This window comes from Canis lupus, chromosome 18 (assembly GCF_048164855.1).
Source record: "Canis lupus baileyi chromosome 18, mCanLup2.hap1, whole genome shotgun sequence".
NCBI lineage: Eukaryota > Metazoa > Chordata > Mammalia > Carnivora > Canidae > Canis > Canis lupus.
Window position 1 is genome coordinate 9223801 of NC_132855.1, and position 17844 is coordinate 9241644.

At 38.8% G+C, this 17844-nt stretch overlaps 1 protein-coding gene across 8 annotated transcripts in view; it reads left to right on the forward strand.

Annotated features, from left to right (window-relative positions):
- The window catches only part of DOCK4 (dedicator of cytokinesis 4), a 410872-nt gene that overhangs the window by 208602 nt on the left and 184426 nt on the right, over window positions 1-17844 (forward strand). For all 8 annotated transcript variants that reach the window (XM_072783430.1, XM_072783431.1, XM_072783435.1 and 5 more), the window contains exon 8: window positions 1551-1702. In XM_072783430.1, coding sequence (XP_072639531.1) covers window positions 1551-1702 — 152 coding nt within the window. The remainder of the gene's footprint in view (window positions 1-1550; window positions 1703-17844) is intronic.

The window sequence follows — 17844 nt, forward strand, 5'->3', positions numbered from 1 at the left end:
AATCTTTGTTAGGAAAGCAAAAATCCTCCACATTCTTAGCACTGACTCTGTGAATACATAGTCCTCTGTATATGTTTTCCCTCTGCTCTTACCCTGAGCCAGTTCTCCTTGAAGGTGGTCCAAGAACTAGCTGGACCATGAATTGATTATTACTGGTCCAAGTACAAAAATGGTGAGTAAAGATTTAGGAACCTTCCTAACATTCTAACATTACCATGACATTCTTATTGTATTTCGTGGAAATATCTGCCTATAGTAGGTTAGGAGGAAGAACAACTTGGTTTTTTTCCTGCACATAATTTGAGAAGCACTGTCCTAGATGGTTCATCGCTCTGCTCCCTCCTTGCCTCTCTGCCAAAGTGTCACTTTCTCAGGACGCCTGCTCTGACCGCTCAGACACAAGTCAGATCACTTCCTTGCAGATCCTCATGAGTATCTGGTTCTTCCCCTCCATTTGTCACAGTTGCAGTTTCCTATCTGAATGTGGGATGATTTTGTTGATGTTTGCTCCCCCTGGTAGATAAGACCCATGAAGGTAGGGGCTATTTCTTTTTTTGCTCATCAGTCCATTCCACTGCTTGGCACATAATAGACACTTAACGACTATGTGTTGCCTGACTCTTTACCCTGGAACTATGGGTGATTCTTTCCCTCCTTCGACTTCTGTTAATTCTCACTTCTGATCCTGCCTCCCAAGTGTAACCTACGCTAGGCAGACATAAGATGGGCACAGATGCTGCTCCACCCCTTAGCCATCTATCTCACTGGCTTTCCCAGTCTGCCTCCCCGTAGCTCCACAGCAAGTTAGAAACATTTTTTTGCTCTTGTGATTGAATATCACTTGCCACAGCACGTCTCAGAAAATTACCACAATTTCACAATTTAGTATACTTTAAAAAGACTTTTAATTATGAGAAATATGAAATCATAGCTGCATTGTTCAACTACCATCAATGAAATGACCAGATAGACACCATTGAGTCTGTTTTTTTTAAAGATGACTAATAATTTGTTCTCACCCTGGGAGTTGATAAGGGAACAGTAGGATCTTTTGAACGTCATGATGCCTGAATCTACTCATTTTAAGCTGGTATCATTTTAACATTAATGATTCAAAACCAAATTATTGGGGCTCCTAAGTGGCTCAGTTGGTTAAGCGTCTTGACTCTTAATTTTGACCCAGATGATGATATCAGGGTCATGAGATTGAGCCCCACGTTGGGTTCTGCACTGAGTGTGGATTCTCCCTCTCCCCTACCTCTCCCTGTCTAAATGAATGAATGAATGGATAAATAAATACATACATACCAAATTCTTAAAGCAAGATTCCTTAATAGTCTGCAAACTTCATGGTTTCTTTTTTTAGAAGTTTGGAAGAAAATTTGGAATGTAACATCCAACCAGATGCCAAATCCACAGGAAAAAAAAAAAAAAAAGATAGCACAGGACATCATAATCATACCATAGCTAATTAGTTGTTGGATCACATTGTTTTCTTCAGTTCATGCTGATCTGATTTTTTTGTCGGGGCCGGGGTGGGTGTTACTCAGATGGAACACCGGCATCGGAAGAAGGATACCCCTGTGCAGGCCAGCAATCACCACCTTTTTGTGCAGATGAAGAGCCTCATGTGTTCCAACCTGGGGGAGGAGCTTGAGGTCATCTTCTCACTCTTTGACAGTAAAGAGAATCGACCAATCAGGTAACTGCGTACGGAAACATGATTTGAATTTCTTAGTGTCAGAATGGTGAGCATTGGTAATTGGCAAGCGTTGGGATATATGACCTTGTCTACTTTTCCTCTGTGAGCCGCAATTTTCTCATTTGTAGAACTCTGGATTTCTAAGCTGCCTACCCTCTGGAGGCTTCCGTGAAACTTGAATCAGGTGATGCGTACTGAAGTGCTTTGAGAAACTCAACAGGGGTGTGGAACCATAATAATTAATACTAAATGAAAATATGGCATTGATATCAGGTCTGCTATTTGAGTTATTTTGTATTGATAATGCAAGGAAGACATAATATTTCTAAAGCCCAAAGTTTGTTTGCTTATTAAGGTAAACATGTTTTATTTTTTCAAATCTTCAGTAAACAATTACATTATTTTTATCCTGTCTACATCAGGTAAAATCACAAAGGGAGTAAGTATTTGGAAACCTCATTAGAGTTTCAGAGCTGTGAAATGGTAAACAGTTTCACTTTTTTTTTCCTTTCTCAATTCTCAGAGTCTTCTCTTAGGGCAAGTTTTCAATATTTAGGAAAAAGCTATAGTAGATGTTTTGTTTGGTATTCGAAAACTTCCACTCTTGTTGAGAGTTCTTTAGGTTTCAAGTTTTTTCTTTTGTATTTGTTTTAAAGTTAGACACAGTGCATACAACCTTCTACGTTAAAAAATTTAAATTTAAACTTAAAATCGTATCACACAATTCACGCATAATGACCCAACTCTACAATGTTTTTAAAATGATCAAATATATCATTTTAAAAATGATGCTTATTTAAATAATGAATATGCTGACAATTTGAAGCAACTCTGAGTCAAATACATTGTTTTATAAATACAAAATAATTCTGGAGTGTTTCTCTCCTCATCAAAAGGGCTTTTTTTCCAGGTGCCTGGGTGGCTCAGTCAGTTAAGTGTCTGCCTTTGGCCCAGATCATGATCCTGGAGTCCCAGTATCTAATGGGGCTCCCTGCTCAGCGGGGAGTCTGCTTCTCCCTGTCTCTACCCATCCCCCCCACCCTCCAGCTTGTGTTCTCGCCTTTGCTCACTCTCTCTCCCTCTCAAATAAATAAATAAAATCTTTGATATATATTCTTTTTCTACAAAATATGTGTAAAGTTTATTTTTAATGCATTTATAGCCACAAAATCTTTGGTGAGTTAATTTATATCTTAATCATTACCTGCTAGTAAGAGTACTTTCCTAGTCTTGACAGTGGACTGAATCCATGGAATTTAAAGGGTAGCAATTTTAGGGTGGCAAGGACAGAATTTATGGGATGTGTAAATAACAATGATAATAGTTTCAAAATCTGCTTTATATACTTTAGGAGGAAATGAATCGGTAAGTTAGAAAACTTTTCCCCCTTCACAACTCGGCAGTGCTAAAAAGGGAAGAAAACAAAGACTTGAAGAACAGATCCAAATTACAGCTTAGCACTTGCTTTGGAAATGTGAAAGATTAGTAATACTTGCTAACATACTGAAGTGTGTCTTAGAAAGCTTGGCTTCCAGGTAGTTGACCAAAAATTCCTTATAACATCGTCTATGTAATATGTTGTCTCTAACATATTGAACAAACTATAGGAAATGTATGAGAACCAGGAGCTTCTACTGTTTTACTCATTCCTGTTACGCTAAGGTTTTGAGGACAATAGATTCCCCTTTGCCACTAGTGTTCACATTGTATTACTATAGGAGGGCATTAATTTAGGATTAATAGTGCTTTGTCTCTTAGTTTTGCCTTGTTATAAACATTTTGAATTTTCCTAAAACATCCTTTTAGGTTTTGATCAACAGACTTCTCCCTTGTTTTATTCCTATGCACTTGTTGAGAGTAGGAAAATAACCTGGGTGCGGGATCCCCACCCGTATGTTTTTGGGGCCCCAAAGTTCAGACCAGGAGCTGGACCTTTTTTGACATGGTTAGGCTACCACATGTGCCTGCCTCCTCCGTCTCCCTCCCCCTTTTCTTTCTCTTCCTCTCCCCTCCCCTCCCCTCTGTCACACACACTCCCTTGAATAATCCCCCTGATACATATAAGCCGAGAAGAAATCAAGTCAAAATCCTCTTCACTGCTTCTACTCACTGAGCTTGACCATCGGCTCTCAGCAGCCAAATTCATAATCACCTTAAAGGTAATCAGCCAAAGAATGAATAAGGGTGAAAGTATGTGCTTACTAGGTGATGGGACAGGCTCAGATTTATTTACTTGACTTTCTGAGGCCTTGGGCAGCACCGTGCTTATTCTTTGGGGAGTTTTCAAAACCTTGCTGTGAGTAGCTTCGATTCCATTGATAGCACAAGGCAGTGTCATCGTTACCTTTTGAAGAGGATGCACAGATCTGGAAACTGGACTGGACTCTGATCTCTGCAGTTGACTACTGCTGCCCTGAGCCCTTCACTTCCATCTGTCTTTTCCTTCATCTTGAAACTTTTGACAAGTCTGGCTTCCCTCATTGCTCCCACCCTAACTCGTGAGTGTGAAGTATTTGCATCTTCTCAGGAAAGGGTATTATAAAGGTAAGATATGATTTTGAGACATTGTTGTGTTTCTTCTTAGGCCCAACAGTGTAAGTTGTAGGGATATTTTAAAATCAACTTATATTTCTTTTTTCAACTTTTTTTTTTTTTTTTTTAAGAAAATTTCAGATGTGTGAAAAAGTAGAATGATTCACTGAAGCCCCATGTACCTGCCTCTAGCTTCAACAATGATCAGCTCAGGCCCGATCTTGTTTTAACCACACCTCTTTCCTGTCCTCCTCCTTGCCCCCAGATTATTTGACAGCAAATCCCCAACATCGTATTTTCAAATGTAAATATTGTGGGCTATATCCTGAAAAAGGGGAACTCCAAAGAAATTACTACCTAAGAAATTAGTATCCCTCAGGATCAAATATCCATCTCCAGCCAGTCTTCACTTTTTCCATGTTGACTCATATAATTTTACAAATTCCTTATCTGGAATTCCAGATAATTGATTAGATCCACTTCCACTCCATCTCTGACACCATCTTGCTAACATACACCTACCCTGCACTTTCCCAGCTTACCTTCCTTGGCCACTTGTATAACAGCACCAGCCCAGAGCCCCCTGCAGATAAAGCTACATTGGACTCAACTATCAGCAAATATAACATACTTTTACTTATTGGAGTTTTGTAAAGTCTTGACATGATTTATCACTATAAAGCATAATTAGTAAAAAAAAAATGAGTTTGAGCTATTAAGTTTTATATGAGTAAAGTGATTTTACAGAACATCTCTCTGGTTGAAAGTTTATAATTTCCCTAGTCTTACAAGGGTGGGAAAAGTCAGGCAGCCATTTCCCTAGATATCATCTATAATTTTGTTTTATTCTTTTCTATTCTATTTGTTTAACAAAGCACTTATATGATGCTTATGACGTGCCAGGCATTGTTCTAAGCCCTTTTAAAAATATTTACTTATTTATCCCTTGCAAAAACCCTATGAGGTAGGCACTATTAACATTCCCATTTTTTACGGATGGGGAAACTGAGGCATAGAGCGATTAATAGGTGACATGGCTGGTATGTTGTATGCCTGGTATTTTCACTTGCAGCACTCATCAGTACTCTGAATCACTTTTCTACACCTATTCTCTTCATCTTCAGTACTTACCATGTTCTGTTTTCTTCCTCAACCAAGTTTTACTCACCAGTGTGGAGTAGGGGATCTGCTGAGGGTTTGTGATTTTTTTTTTTTTTTTTTTTTTGAAGAAACTGGGAGAGACAAGGAGCTTGTTGACAGGAAGGATCCAGTAACAAAAGAGGCTGTACTCAGGGGAGAGGGAAAGCCTTTGCTGGATCATTGTCCCTTCAGAGGCTTCAGGAAATAGACTTGAGACTTCAGGCAGAGAGATGAGCCAGGAACCAGAGAAAGGGACAACAGTAAGGGTATGGATGTGCATAAACTGAGCTATAGGATTGGGAATATCAGGAGGTTTTTTAAACTATATGTGTGTGTGTGTGTGTGTTTTATTTAAACTAAATAAATAAATACATATATAAAGAAATCAAGCTATGTAACATTATATGCTACAAATGTCTCCTTTGGCTTGCATTTAAAATTGGTTGTTGAACAATTTGCTAACAGACATACTCCTAGTGTTTCTCTTTTCCGTAGGCTGTACAGATCTGCATGTGTGTACTCATTCATATCTTCCCTGTGTGGATATGTGTCAATTAATCTACAACAGACTGTAAATTATATGGGCCAATGAAAATGACATCGTTCACTGGTTGACTACTTCCCTTATAATTTTCATTACTTTGTTTACTGGTGTATTCTAAGGCTTCATTAATTAAAGCTGTAAATTTGTTTCACAACTAATCTATTACTGTATTTCATTCTCATCAGAGAATATATTTAATAGGACCTAAGTGCCACAAATGGGTACTTAGCTTAGTACAGGGCTGCTCATGCATGCACGCTGCTGGCATGGGCTTTTATTTGAGAAAATAGCAGGAGGGTAGTACTCCTTGAAAGTCTTATTCTGGTAATTAAATTCCAAAAGTCTTTTCATAGTAGTTAAATTCAGATAAAATTTACTTTCTTCCAGTACCTTATTCACATTCTTTCCTGAAGTCATGTTATGTTTCCTCCCATCATACATGTAAACTCTCCATTTTCTTGAAATGCCTCATTTCCATGTAAATTTTATATTACCCACAATCACCCTCTTTTCTAGTGTATTGTTCTAATTCTGTCATTTAAGAAAAAGAGAAGTAGCAAATATTATTAGTGGAGTACAGGTTTTTATGAGTTTATATAGAACTATGAAGTATGTCTGAATTTATCTCCATCCTCAAGACCTGTATCTTCCTATATCTAATGTAGGCACCACTGTATAGTATAAAAGTGGCCTGGCTCTGGTGTCATAGTCTGGGTTCAAATCTTGGTTTTTTAGTTTAGTAGATGCATCAGCCTGGGTAGTTAATCCATTTTTCTTATGGCTGTTAATTATCTGCTAACTGAAGATGATAATAGCACTTTCCTCTTGGGATTATTTGAGGATTAAATGAGATAATAGATATACTTTGTAGTGTAATGGTTGACCCCTGGTAATTGGCCAGTAAATGTTAGCTATAAAGATTATGATTTTCAAAAACCCAAAATAGGAAATATACTTTAACATAACCAGAAATGATACATAGTATTTGGTCTTGAATTCTTATATTTTACAAGGAATTATTCTTGACTTTTTTTTTAGGTGTATGTTGTTATATTTAGATAAGATTCAGAGAAGCGTACTAGTAAACAGAATGGCATCAGGTATATGATTTTCTTTAAAGTACTTCAATAAGAAGAAAAAAAACAAAAAAGAAAAAAGGGATAGGTGGAGCTAGTGTGATAAAATTGAATGGTTGTGGATTCCCTTTAGGTATATGGGCTCTTGATTTAACTTTTAGCAATATAGTATGTATGGTTAATGAATTGCCTGCTTCACGTGTTTTGTGCATGTTGGCAAAAAAGCAATGAGGGCAGGCATTTTCTTCAGTCTCTTTGAAGAAGACTAGTTTGTGAGTCTGGTCTAGTCGCTAGTTGCTTGGATGGTCTGGATTCCATTCTGCCTATAATAATGTTCCTGGGTTCATATAAACTGAGTGATACTCTTGATAATGTATTTGACAAAGCCTAAGAGGAGTGTTTTCCTAAGGTCTAGGACATCAGTATTTTATAACATGGACATTACAATATTACCTTTAAAGCATAAACTCTGATTTGTATGATGTACAACAAAATAGCAGTTCTTAGAAGATTAATAAAGATCCTGTGAGGGGAAGTACATTATAGGCTCAAGCAAAATCCTATGTCTTCATTAGGGCCAGCTTCCCAGAAACTCTGAATTAGTACAAGTTTGTCCTCTCGAAGGTGAGGAAATGCAACCGTTCTGTGAATGGCATGTTGCCTGTAACCAATCTCGTGTTCATTTGCTCACTCATTACACAAGCACATAGGAGTATCTGTTGTGTGCCAGCAGTATGAGACCCTCCTGGAGATTCAAAGATGAATCCTGGAGCAAATGGCAGAAGGGATCCAGGATCCAAGTGAAGGAATCTACTTTGAGAGGAAGGACACTGCTTCTAAAGGGGGAGGAAGGAAGGTAAGGGCAGTGAAATGGACAGAAAATGTTGAGATGGAGAGATGGGGTTTGTGGCCTCGATCATGTATAGTCAAGGCTGGGAAGCAAGATCTGCTGTCATTGGAGAGCAAGGGAAGGAATGGAGGGCCAAAAGTGATTTATAGGAACAAGGGAAGTGGACGCTGAGCACAAGTGTGATAGGAAGTGAGGTAGTGAGGAATAACAGAATTGCTGCGTGTGGTGAGGTACCTCCCAAGAGGGACATCTGAAAGGGGTACTGAATCCTCGCTCCCAAGTTACACAGCTTTTGCCAGTGGTGCTCAGGAAGTAGGGATCAGATGCAGGTGATGGGAGTTGGAGTTTGAAATATCAGAGTTGGGAAAGGATGAGAAGATTGGGAATATAGCATAATGGAGAGGAGAATCAAAGAAATTACAACTGAAGCTTCCGATAGGTCTCTTCAGAGGCAGAGGTGATCTAATAATAGCCTTTTCATTTTTTAAAGGAAATTAAAGAAATGCTGTTTTGTTTTGTTTTTGAAAAATGCGGTTACTGGGAACATTTTTCAAGGGCTCATAGAAGGCAGCTGTCAGAATAGTTATTCAGCCCAGACCAGGAAAAATGTATTTTTTGTATTGTATGTATTACGGTACATCGTATGTATTGTAGTACAGAACACAGTTAAGAGAGTGGATAAGATTTTTTAATTCTCTGAGCACTGTGCTAGAATTTCTCATTTCATACATCATTTACAACTTATTAGAGTGTGATCACATAAGTGCAGCATTTATATTTTTGTCATAAATTAAGAGCATTTATGGTTTGTGAATGTTGAAAGATAGCTGGTGGAGATCTCTTCTTAGAGTTTTCTGTGATGAAGCTCACTCAAAATTGTAACCTCTCCAAAGCACAGCAATAATGCAGAGAAAAAATCTGGCCATACGTGCAGGGGGCACAACTCTGCTTGAGAACATAAATAGATGAAGAAGGCGTTCAGAGATCCTCCTTGGATTGTGGCAATATCAACTATTCCATACGGCCCAGAGCATTTCCTGCTGTGTCTAGACATGTTGGCACACATCTCACTGTGGGTGTCTGTGCAGCGGTGACCCGCAGTGACCTTCCCTGGGGCCTCCTGTTTAAAGGCACTACTGCTTTCCACTCCCCCTCTTCTTTACCATCATTTAATTCTTCCAGCAGGTGTGTGAAAATTGGGACTGTTGTCCCTTTGGAGTTAATCAGATTTTGTGGTTTGCTTCCTCTTTGGTCGCACTTCAGTGTCATGTATTAAAAAAACAACAACAACATATAATTGCTTTCGAGATGTAGTGATATCTTTAATAGGAGACATTTTAAGAAATGGACCAGGAGGAAGATCTAAATTAGAATAAAAGAAGCGAGAAATAGCTTCATTTGTGCTGAGAATACCCAGGGTACCAGCCATCCACTCTTTTCCCCTCCCCGTAGCATTTTAAAAGCCATACAATTCCAGTTATTTTTCAAATTGCAAATTAGTACATTATTGTGATGATAAGTGGCTGGAAATTCAAGGTGACAAAAAACAAAACTATTCATAGAGTCAGTGGATTCAGTACTGGCTTCCTTGTTCTTAGCTCTTCCCAGTTATTCTGGCTCCTTGTCTCTTCCTACTTAAACAGTGTAATAATATTTTAGAATGTGGCCAGAAGGCCCTTTTACCCCTCTTCCTGTGTGTGCGTGTGTTTGTGTGTGTTTAAAATTTTATTCATTCATTTGAAAGAAAGAGAGTGTGCACAAGAGAGCAAGCGCGAAGTGGGAGGAAAGAGGGAGGGGAAAGGCAGGAGGGGGAGGGAGAAGCAGACTCAACAGAGAGCCCAACCGTGGCTCAATCCTAGGACCCTGAGAACATGACCTGAGCAGAAGGCAGACACTTAACCGACTAGGCCACCCAAGTGCCCCACTCTTCCCGTATTTTGGAAGACGGTGAACCTGGTCATTTGCCTCCCTTTCCCTGCGCTGCATTTGCTACTTGTAGAGAATTCAAGTTTCATTTTCCTAAGTTCCCCAATGAAGAAGCTGCAGCCACACAAAGTAACCCATCTTGCAAGGACTTCTTTGGCATTCGCTGCCATTTCTGTTGTAAGACTGTTGAACGCTGACAAAGGAATTATGAATGGTTTGGCCCTCATTGGCTCCTGTTCTGAAGATAAGACTTTATCCTCTCAGCATCTGTTTGTGCCCACTGGGTGGGCATTGATGCGCTAAAGGAAGCTTACAAGTCTTCTGTGGTTGTTGAAGCAAAACATTGTAAGATCATGCCATTACTGTCTTCATTTTTGTGGTCATCCTATTCCAGCGGGGATGGCTTATCAGTGAGAGGGAGAAGCCAAGCTGTTGAGGGCTTCCAGAGCGTCGATGGAGTCGTTTCCTGTTACTCTGTGTGCATCAGACCTGTCCCTATGGGGGCATCACTTACAAAATCTGTCATGCTAAAAAATGTGAATAAAAAATGGTGGAGACAAATACAGTGTCTTTTCCTAAGTATTTCTATTTAGAGATTTTTGACTGCACGTTTGGCAGAGCCTATGTCTTCTTTTTTATTTCCATTGATCATGGTTTCACACGGTTGCTGTTGAATCACTGATGCTCATTCATTGAGCTGTTACTGCCGTCCTCCCCAGAGCCAGCCACCGATCTGGGCAGTGGGGACACATCAGTGAGTAATACAGGGGAAAAAAAAATCCTGCTCTTCCAGAACTTGGATTCTAATACTCTTAAGCTTTAAGTCGAGAAGTATTTTTAAAATACAGTTTCTATACCATCTCTTCCTATTGTAACCAATATGCTGTTTCCATTTCACAAAAATATTTGCAGTGTCTTTAAAGTACTGCACTTTCTAACCTTTTGGTGCCTTCAGCTCCTTCTCAAACTTACAGAAACTGTAAATCTCTCTGGAAAGTAATGTACCTATTCTCATGCACCTTAACATTTGTGTGTCAGTTTAGAGACTTTGTAGCTGTCTTGTTAAGAAAAAAAAAGATCATTTGACCTTTAAAAAGCCCAGCTGCATGTGTCATCTAGCTAATAAGTAGTATTTAATCATGATTTAGCTAGCTTTCGGTTTTTAAACTTGTAATGAATACAAAGAATCTGTCAGTAAACTGTAGAAAGGAAATTTGATTTTCGCTTATTGTCTTTTAAAAAATAGAACATCTTTTTGAAGTAATAAATGCATGAAAGATGTGTTGTACTTAGTGGTTTTGCAGGGCTTGACTTACTTCCAGTTTTATTATTTATTCTGTTTTTATTTAAAGTTTCCTTGCAAGGACCTGCGAGCTTCAATCCAGAGAATATTTAAGCCCTGGTTTGCTCTATTTTCAAGATTCGTTTTTACAGGTGCTTTCCCTAACGAAGAGGCATTGTTAGAAAGGTCAGAATAATTACCCAGAGTGTTTCCTCCCTCACAGCATGTCCGAGATACAGTATTTATAATGATCAAATTATGTAAATTCCCAGAAGAATAAGCATAAGATATCCTGCCTATATAGGCCTTCTTATTTTGTGGTTCCTGTTTCTGTTGACCAGATCCTATCATTGCCTGCTTTTTGTTACTTCTCTGAGAAACTTGTTTTCTAGTGAAATTCTTAATGAGTTCTCTTGAGATAGATGCAAGTGAGTATTTCCCGGATTGCTCAAATGGTATAACTATTTCTAAGGATTTTACTTGAGTACAACCTTGGGACTTCTGGGGTCTTGGGTCTTTTGAACTTATAGTCATTACTGTTTTTCTCAAATCAACAGTCAACCGAGATCACTTTTTGAAATTCATCAGTGATGAATAGCACAGGTAAGGTAAAATGGCAGGTGCTGTATATATCACTTATTTATAACTTTACAAAGCACGGAATTTTTTCATTGAGTTATACTTTTCTAGGAAGAGTTTCAATTCAGGTAACTTTATTCTCTGAAAAGAAAAATAACATGAAGCACTTCCCAGCCATCGTAAGTAGTAAGAAAGAATCTGTTTCATGTTCAAAATTGGCAATGCAGTTGACTATAGTTTAAAAACTTACCTCCCCTTGTATCATTCAACTTAAAAATCCTTTGCTGTCCTGACAAAGGCATCATATTAGTTGGTTGCTTAGTCCCTCACCCTCCAATATTCTTAAGGTGAATGTGGGCATGGACATTAATATTAAAAAAAAAGAAAACTCAGAGTCTGTACTCTTTAGGTGAACTTCAGAAACCTTGATATCGACAATCACTCTTTCCATTTCCCTGTAATCAGAAAAGCTCATGACCCTAGTGTTGCTTTAGTTTTAAATTTAGAAAGCACGTTAATAGGTTTATTGAGGAAGTCTTGTTTGAGGAGTTGCTTTCTTTATTGCCAAGGAGAAACTCTGTCCCTTACTGGTCATGTGGTTGAGAAAAGAGTCTTTGTCCTGAAGGTACCAGGCATGTGTTGCCTGCTTGCTGGTATATATGAGTCTCGTAACAGACGGCAGGCAATTCTGACTTGTTGGGGCTTGGACATATGGGTCAAAACAGTGGTCTTTAAACATGATTGGGCTTTTAAACATGCAGGGAGCTTTTAAGTCCATCCTGACGTCGGAAGTCAGGAAGTCCAGGGTAGGGTATGGGTTTTATGTGACTCCCAAGAGCATGTCATGCACTCCTGGGTTAGGAGCCCCTGGATGAGAAGGCCAGCAGTGCCTTTTTTCCTACTGAGCATTCCTTTCATCTTCCTCTCTGCCACCCTGAGCAATGAATCCCCTGATCCAGCGGCCAGCACACCTTCCAGCCACCTCCCCGAAGTCTTGCCTGACCAACCATAGCACCAGATCATGGGGGGCATTAGTCCACATTTAGAAAGTTTCTTGAGTCTTCCTGTTTTGAGTTGTCCTTCACCACTTGTTCTAGAAAAGAACACAGTAATGGTCGCCCTCAGACTGTTGGCAGCATCTTAAACTGTTCATCAGGGGATCCCTGGGTGGTGCAGCGGTTTAGCTCCTGCCTTTGGCCCAGGGCGCGATCCTGGAGACCCGGGATCGAATCCCACATCGGGCTCCCGGTGCATGGAGCCTGCCTCTCCCTCTGCCTATGTCTCTGCCTCTCTCTCTCTCTCTCTCTGTGACTATCATAAATAAATTTTTAAAAAAAATTAATAAAAAAATTAAAAAAAAAAAACTGTTCATCAGTCAGAAAGCATTTGAAAAAAGGCAGAAGCTGTGAAATAGAAGCATGAAATCACTGCATGTTTGCGTTCTCTTGCCTTTTGGATAGAGGCTCTGGAGTCAGCACAGCTGAACTATTCCCTCACCTCTTCTCACTCTTCCCTTTGTCCTCTTGCTCCCACTGCTGCCTCCTTGCCTCCTGGCACATCTCACCTCACTTCTGTTCATTGTAGAGTCGATATTGTCATCCTTTAACTTTACAAGTGACTTTGTATTTTCAAAGGCACTACATGGAGTATTTTTTCGGCCAATGGTTCCATAAAGTATGAGTGTAAAAGAACTGGACAGTTCAGGTTTTTTTCCCATTAGTTTACCAGAACATGAGCATCTAAATGTTTTCTCTCTTTTTTTATTATTCCTCTTGGGGACCATATGTTTATTTCAATGATTTAACTGTTCAAATGATTTTAGAAATATTCTTTGTAATTTTTTTTAGATTGATCAGACTAGACCACTAATCTTTTAGACCACATGTTTCTACCCAAGATATTCCCCAGTCATATATTTTTGTACAAAGTACAGGCTGTACAATTTTCACATACCTGAAATCATCAGGCAGTTTTGCTTCTTACAAGATGGGAACTGTAGGGAGGTAAACATGAATCCATACAGAGAAATGTAAAAGTCTCCTTGGCATTGGCCATTCCTAACTTTAGGTGCATTGCTCTTTGAAGCCAACTGAATATCTTAGGAACACCCTACGGGAGAACCACTTGATGAGGTTACTCAGAAGGCTGGAAGCACCCTTCCGCATCTGGCCTGCAGGCTTCCAAGACCCTAGGCAGGGCCTTTCCTACAAAAGGGTGATACTTCTCAGTGAAGATGATAGAGGGTCAGGAAGACAGGAGCATCCTACCCTGCTGAGAATGGGAACAGAAGCCATCAGGGGGCTTCATGGCCCTGCTGCACACCCCACAGTATTTGATCACTAGTAAGGACTTTTCTATCAAACTATGCTATGGAAATACACCCTTCGTTGTCAGAGATCTTTTTTAATATTTCAGAATGTAGTAGTACAGCTGAACAGGTTCACAGATGTACACTGAACACAGATACGTTTGTGACTTGCTGGCTGCCTTTCTTTCTTAATTTCTTTCCAGATTCATGCGTTTTCATTACTTTTTATTTTATTGAAAATATTCACAATAAAAACCCTCAGTTAACACGACATGGTTAGTCTTGCTCTCCTTTGTTCAAGGTAATCTGTTCTTTTAAATACAGCATAGTGTTGTGGTTAAGAGCTGAGATTCTGGAGTCAAGCCCTGAATAATTGATTTCCTGGCTCCATCCTTGCTGATCATGCAGGTTTGGCTGATTTACCTAATATTTCCAAGCCTCAGCTTTCTCATATGTAAAGTAGGGACACAGAGGTGGTTCCTACCACATAGGGCAGTTGTGACAATTAAGTGAGAGAATCCATGTGAAGTGTAAGTTGTGGTGCCTAGCACAGGGTATGTATTTACTGGTACTGTTTTTCCCTGGGGCCATCCTGGAAATGCTTATTTACACTCTATTTCATTATCTTGGTTTTCTTGCATCCTTGTTAGAAAAAGGCAAGTCATAGATAATAGATAATTATGGCTTTTTTATTCTTTATTTCCAAAGAACATATTTCCTTGTTGATTTATAATATAGAATGATTTATAAGGGCTCACATGTGGAATTCAAGTGGACACTAAATTTCTCTGGCAGTGAAATTTCCTCTGGGAGAACATGGCAGTATATGGAAAAGTCAAATGAGAATTTTTTTTTTTCCTTGCTGGTAATACCAATTCACATTTCTCAGTGTTTCTGGAAGTGTTTCTATTTGCTTATTCATTCCTTGATGATGAAGGATGCAGTATTCTCATTTGGAAATATATGATGTCACTGTAGATTTTTCCATTACTGTATGTTTAATATAATAAAGATATAAAATGCGCATGAGGACAAGGTTAAAAGCATGATCTAGAATCTGGGAGGTCCACGAAGTTAATTAGGTGGCTCTCACATCTGGTGGGGAGGCACCATTGATTGAAATGTCTCTTTGGAGAATTTCCTACATTTCTCACCATAAAGTAAAGGACACTATGGAGAAGAGAGAGAAAGTTAAGAAGGGAAATAAAGCTCCCCAATTATTTGGATTGTGTTGTATTTTTTCCTAAAAGAGTGTTCAGTCTTTAGTTAAACACTGAGGAAGTACCGAGTCATTGGCTAGCAGCTGGGGATGTCAAGGTTAATAGTGATCACCCTGTACTCTAATTCCTCACAATGTAATAGAAACACACAAACTTGCTATGATGAGGGAAAAATGTAAAGGATGTAATTGAGGGATTTACATCTTATCATAGGACACTTTTTAAACTCACAAAAACTAGTTTTGTTTTCTAATGAGAGATGCCACCTGTCTACTTAGAGTTCTGAAATGTGTGGCTATAAGTCTTTTGTTTACTCTGAAATCATTCGCTGGTTAAATAGGTTCTGTATCACCAAAGCTGAAGAGACCCTGATTTGACTTTGTAAAATAAATTGTCACTAAATGAATAAAAAAGGTGGGTTTTTTTTGTTTTTTGTTTTTGTTTTTGTTTTTAATTAGCAACAGAGGTTTTCTTTTTCCTTTGAATAGAAGTCTGGTTTTTAAAAAATTGCACATGAGTTATTTTTCCATAGTACCCATCGTTGGTCTATTTTTATCTCCCCCTTAAGGCATGCTTAAGCTCAGGGATATGTCATTGGCTTAGTACATATTGATATTCTTTCTGAAACAGGATATGATATAGTATAATACTTGCATAATCAGGATTCTGTCTAGACTGGTGAAATTAAAATAGTGACAGAGCAAAAGGAATCTCTTTCTGAAATAGAATACTTTAGGAAACATTGCTTTACCAGAATATTGATGAAGCTTACAAATATGGAGTGGTATTTTATATCAGTATTAAAGTTAAGGTTTTAATATCTAGAATGCCTTGTTGACTTTTGTATAGTAATCTTATTGGCATTCATTATTTTAGACTGGCCTGTCAGAAGATAAAGTGAAATTGGTTTTACCACTTATGTTGGATAAAGAGGAACCTCCAACCTAAGTGCATCTCAACAAAATATAAAAACATAAAGTAGTATGTGCCATCTGTGATACAGAAGAGGGGAAAGTGGTCACACTGCTTGTGTTTTGGGGCTAAAATATAATCAATAAATGTTCTTTGATGACTAAGAAGCAAAACCAAATACCAGTCTTAAATCTCAAGAGTTTTGTTTCACTAAAGCCAAGTTCTTACATCATTTTGGAGCTCTGCGTTTGTTTAATAAAATAATTTATTCCCCAATTTATTTTTCTATGTATGTTTCCTTGAACAAACTACCAAGGAACTATTTTAAGCCAGGGACTGGTTTGATACCTGCTGAACTAGATCTCTACTTCTTTCATTCCTGGGAGGCCAGGAAGAGTGGAGACAGTGACCCTGTACTCTTAGGACCAGGCTTGACTGAATCAGTGGTTGTCCCAAGCAAATAAATGACTTTTCCCTTATCTCAGTATTCTGGAAATATTGGCTCTCTATTTCTACAAAGCAGAGGAAAGATTTACCATACAGCATTCAAATGAAGTGCATAGGTTTTGAATTAACACATGGGTTGGAGCCACTACTCAGCCACACACCAGGTCTGTGATCTTGGGTGTAAAACTATTTACTATTTCTCAGTTTTCCCATCTATAAAACGGGCATAATAGTACTGTCTTTATAAGGACATAGTGAGGATTAAATGAATTATTATCTTTTATTTTTTTAAAGATTTTATTTATTCATACATGAGAGACCCAGAGAGAGAGAGAGAGAGAGAGAGAGAGGGAGAGAGGGAGGCAGAGACACAGGCAGAGGGAGAAGCAGGCTCCATGCAGGGAGCCCGACGAGGGACTCAATCCCGGGTCTCTAGGATCACCCTGGACCAAAGGCGGCGCTAAACCGCTGAGCCACCTGGGCTGCCCAGATTAAATGAATTAAACCCTGTAAAGTCCTTAGCAGAATAGCCATCAAATGGTAAATTCTGGGAAAAATAGTAATACTTAATATGATTATTTAATTCATTTATCTGAAGATTTTTACATATTCCCTTTTAGCGTATCTTTATTTAGAAATAATAGTGAATTATCTTCCATGGTGAAGAAAGCTTACAGTTCTTCTCCTTTCATTATAGGAAATAATGATTGGGTATCATTAATTTAACTCTGCATCCTCAGTTGGAGCTGTCATTTCCCACCTCTTCTTCAGAATTGTATATTGTGGGAACTTTAGCTTCACTTGAGAATCCTTGCAGCAATTTATATTCTCTTCATTCAGATCTCATCAGCCACCGCTCTATGGAAAAATACCCAAAAAACCCCATAGATAATAGGTGTGGAAATGACCCCACAGAAATGTGCATTGGTTTGCCCTTTCTCATATGAGAGGTCAGGAATAGGTATAATGGAAGAAAAAAAAAAAAAAAAAGAACAAGGTAAGTCAGGTAGTTGAATCTGTTACAAGGATCTATCTAGATTTAAATCACAAAAGAGAATAAAAATGTTCAAAACAGCCATAAATTCGTATCCTTATGCTTCCTTGGAGATGTGGTTATGGCTCTCATTTCTCCCCTTGTATGAGAGAAGGAAGATTGGAGTCAATAGAGCCATTATTTAAGGCAAGGATTGGGTGGTGAATAAGCATGGGGTTGGTAGTTCTGAGCCTCACTAATGCCCTACAGTCCCTTTCTCCACTCGGTCCCCAGGCTGAAGCTACCCCAAGCAAGGCCACACTGTGTGCTAATACCCCCTGGTACCACATTCT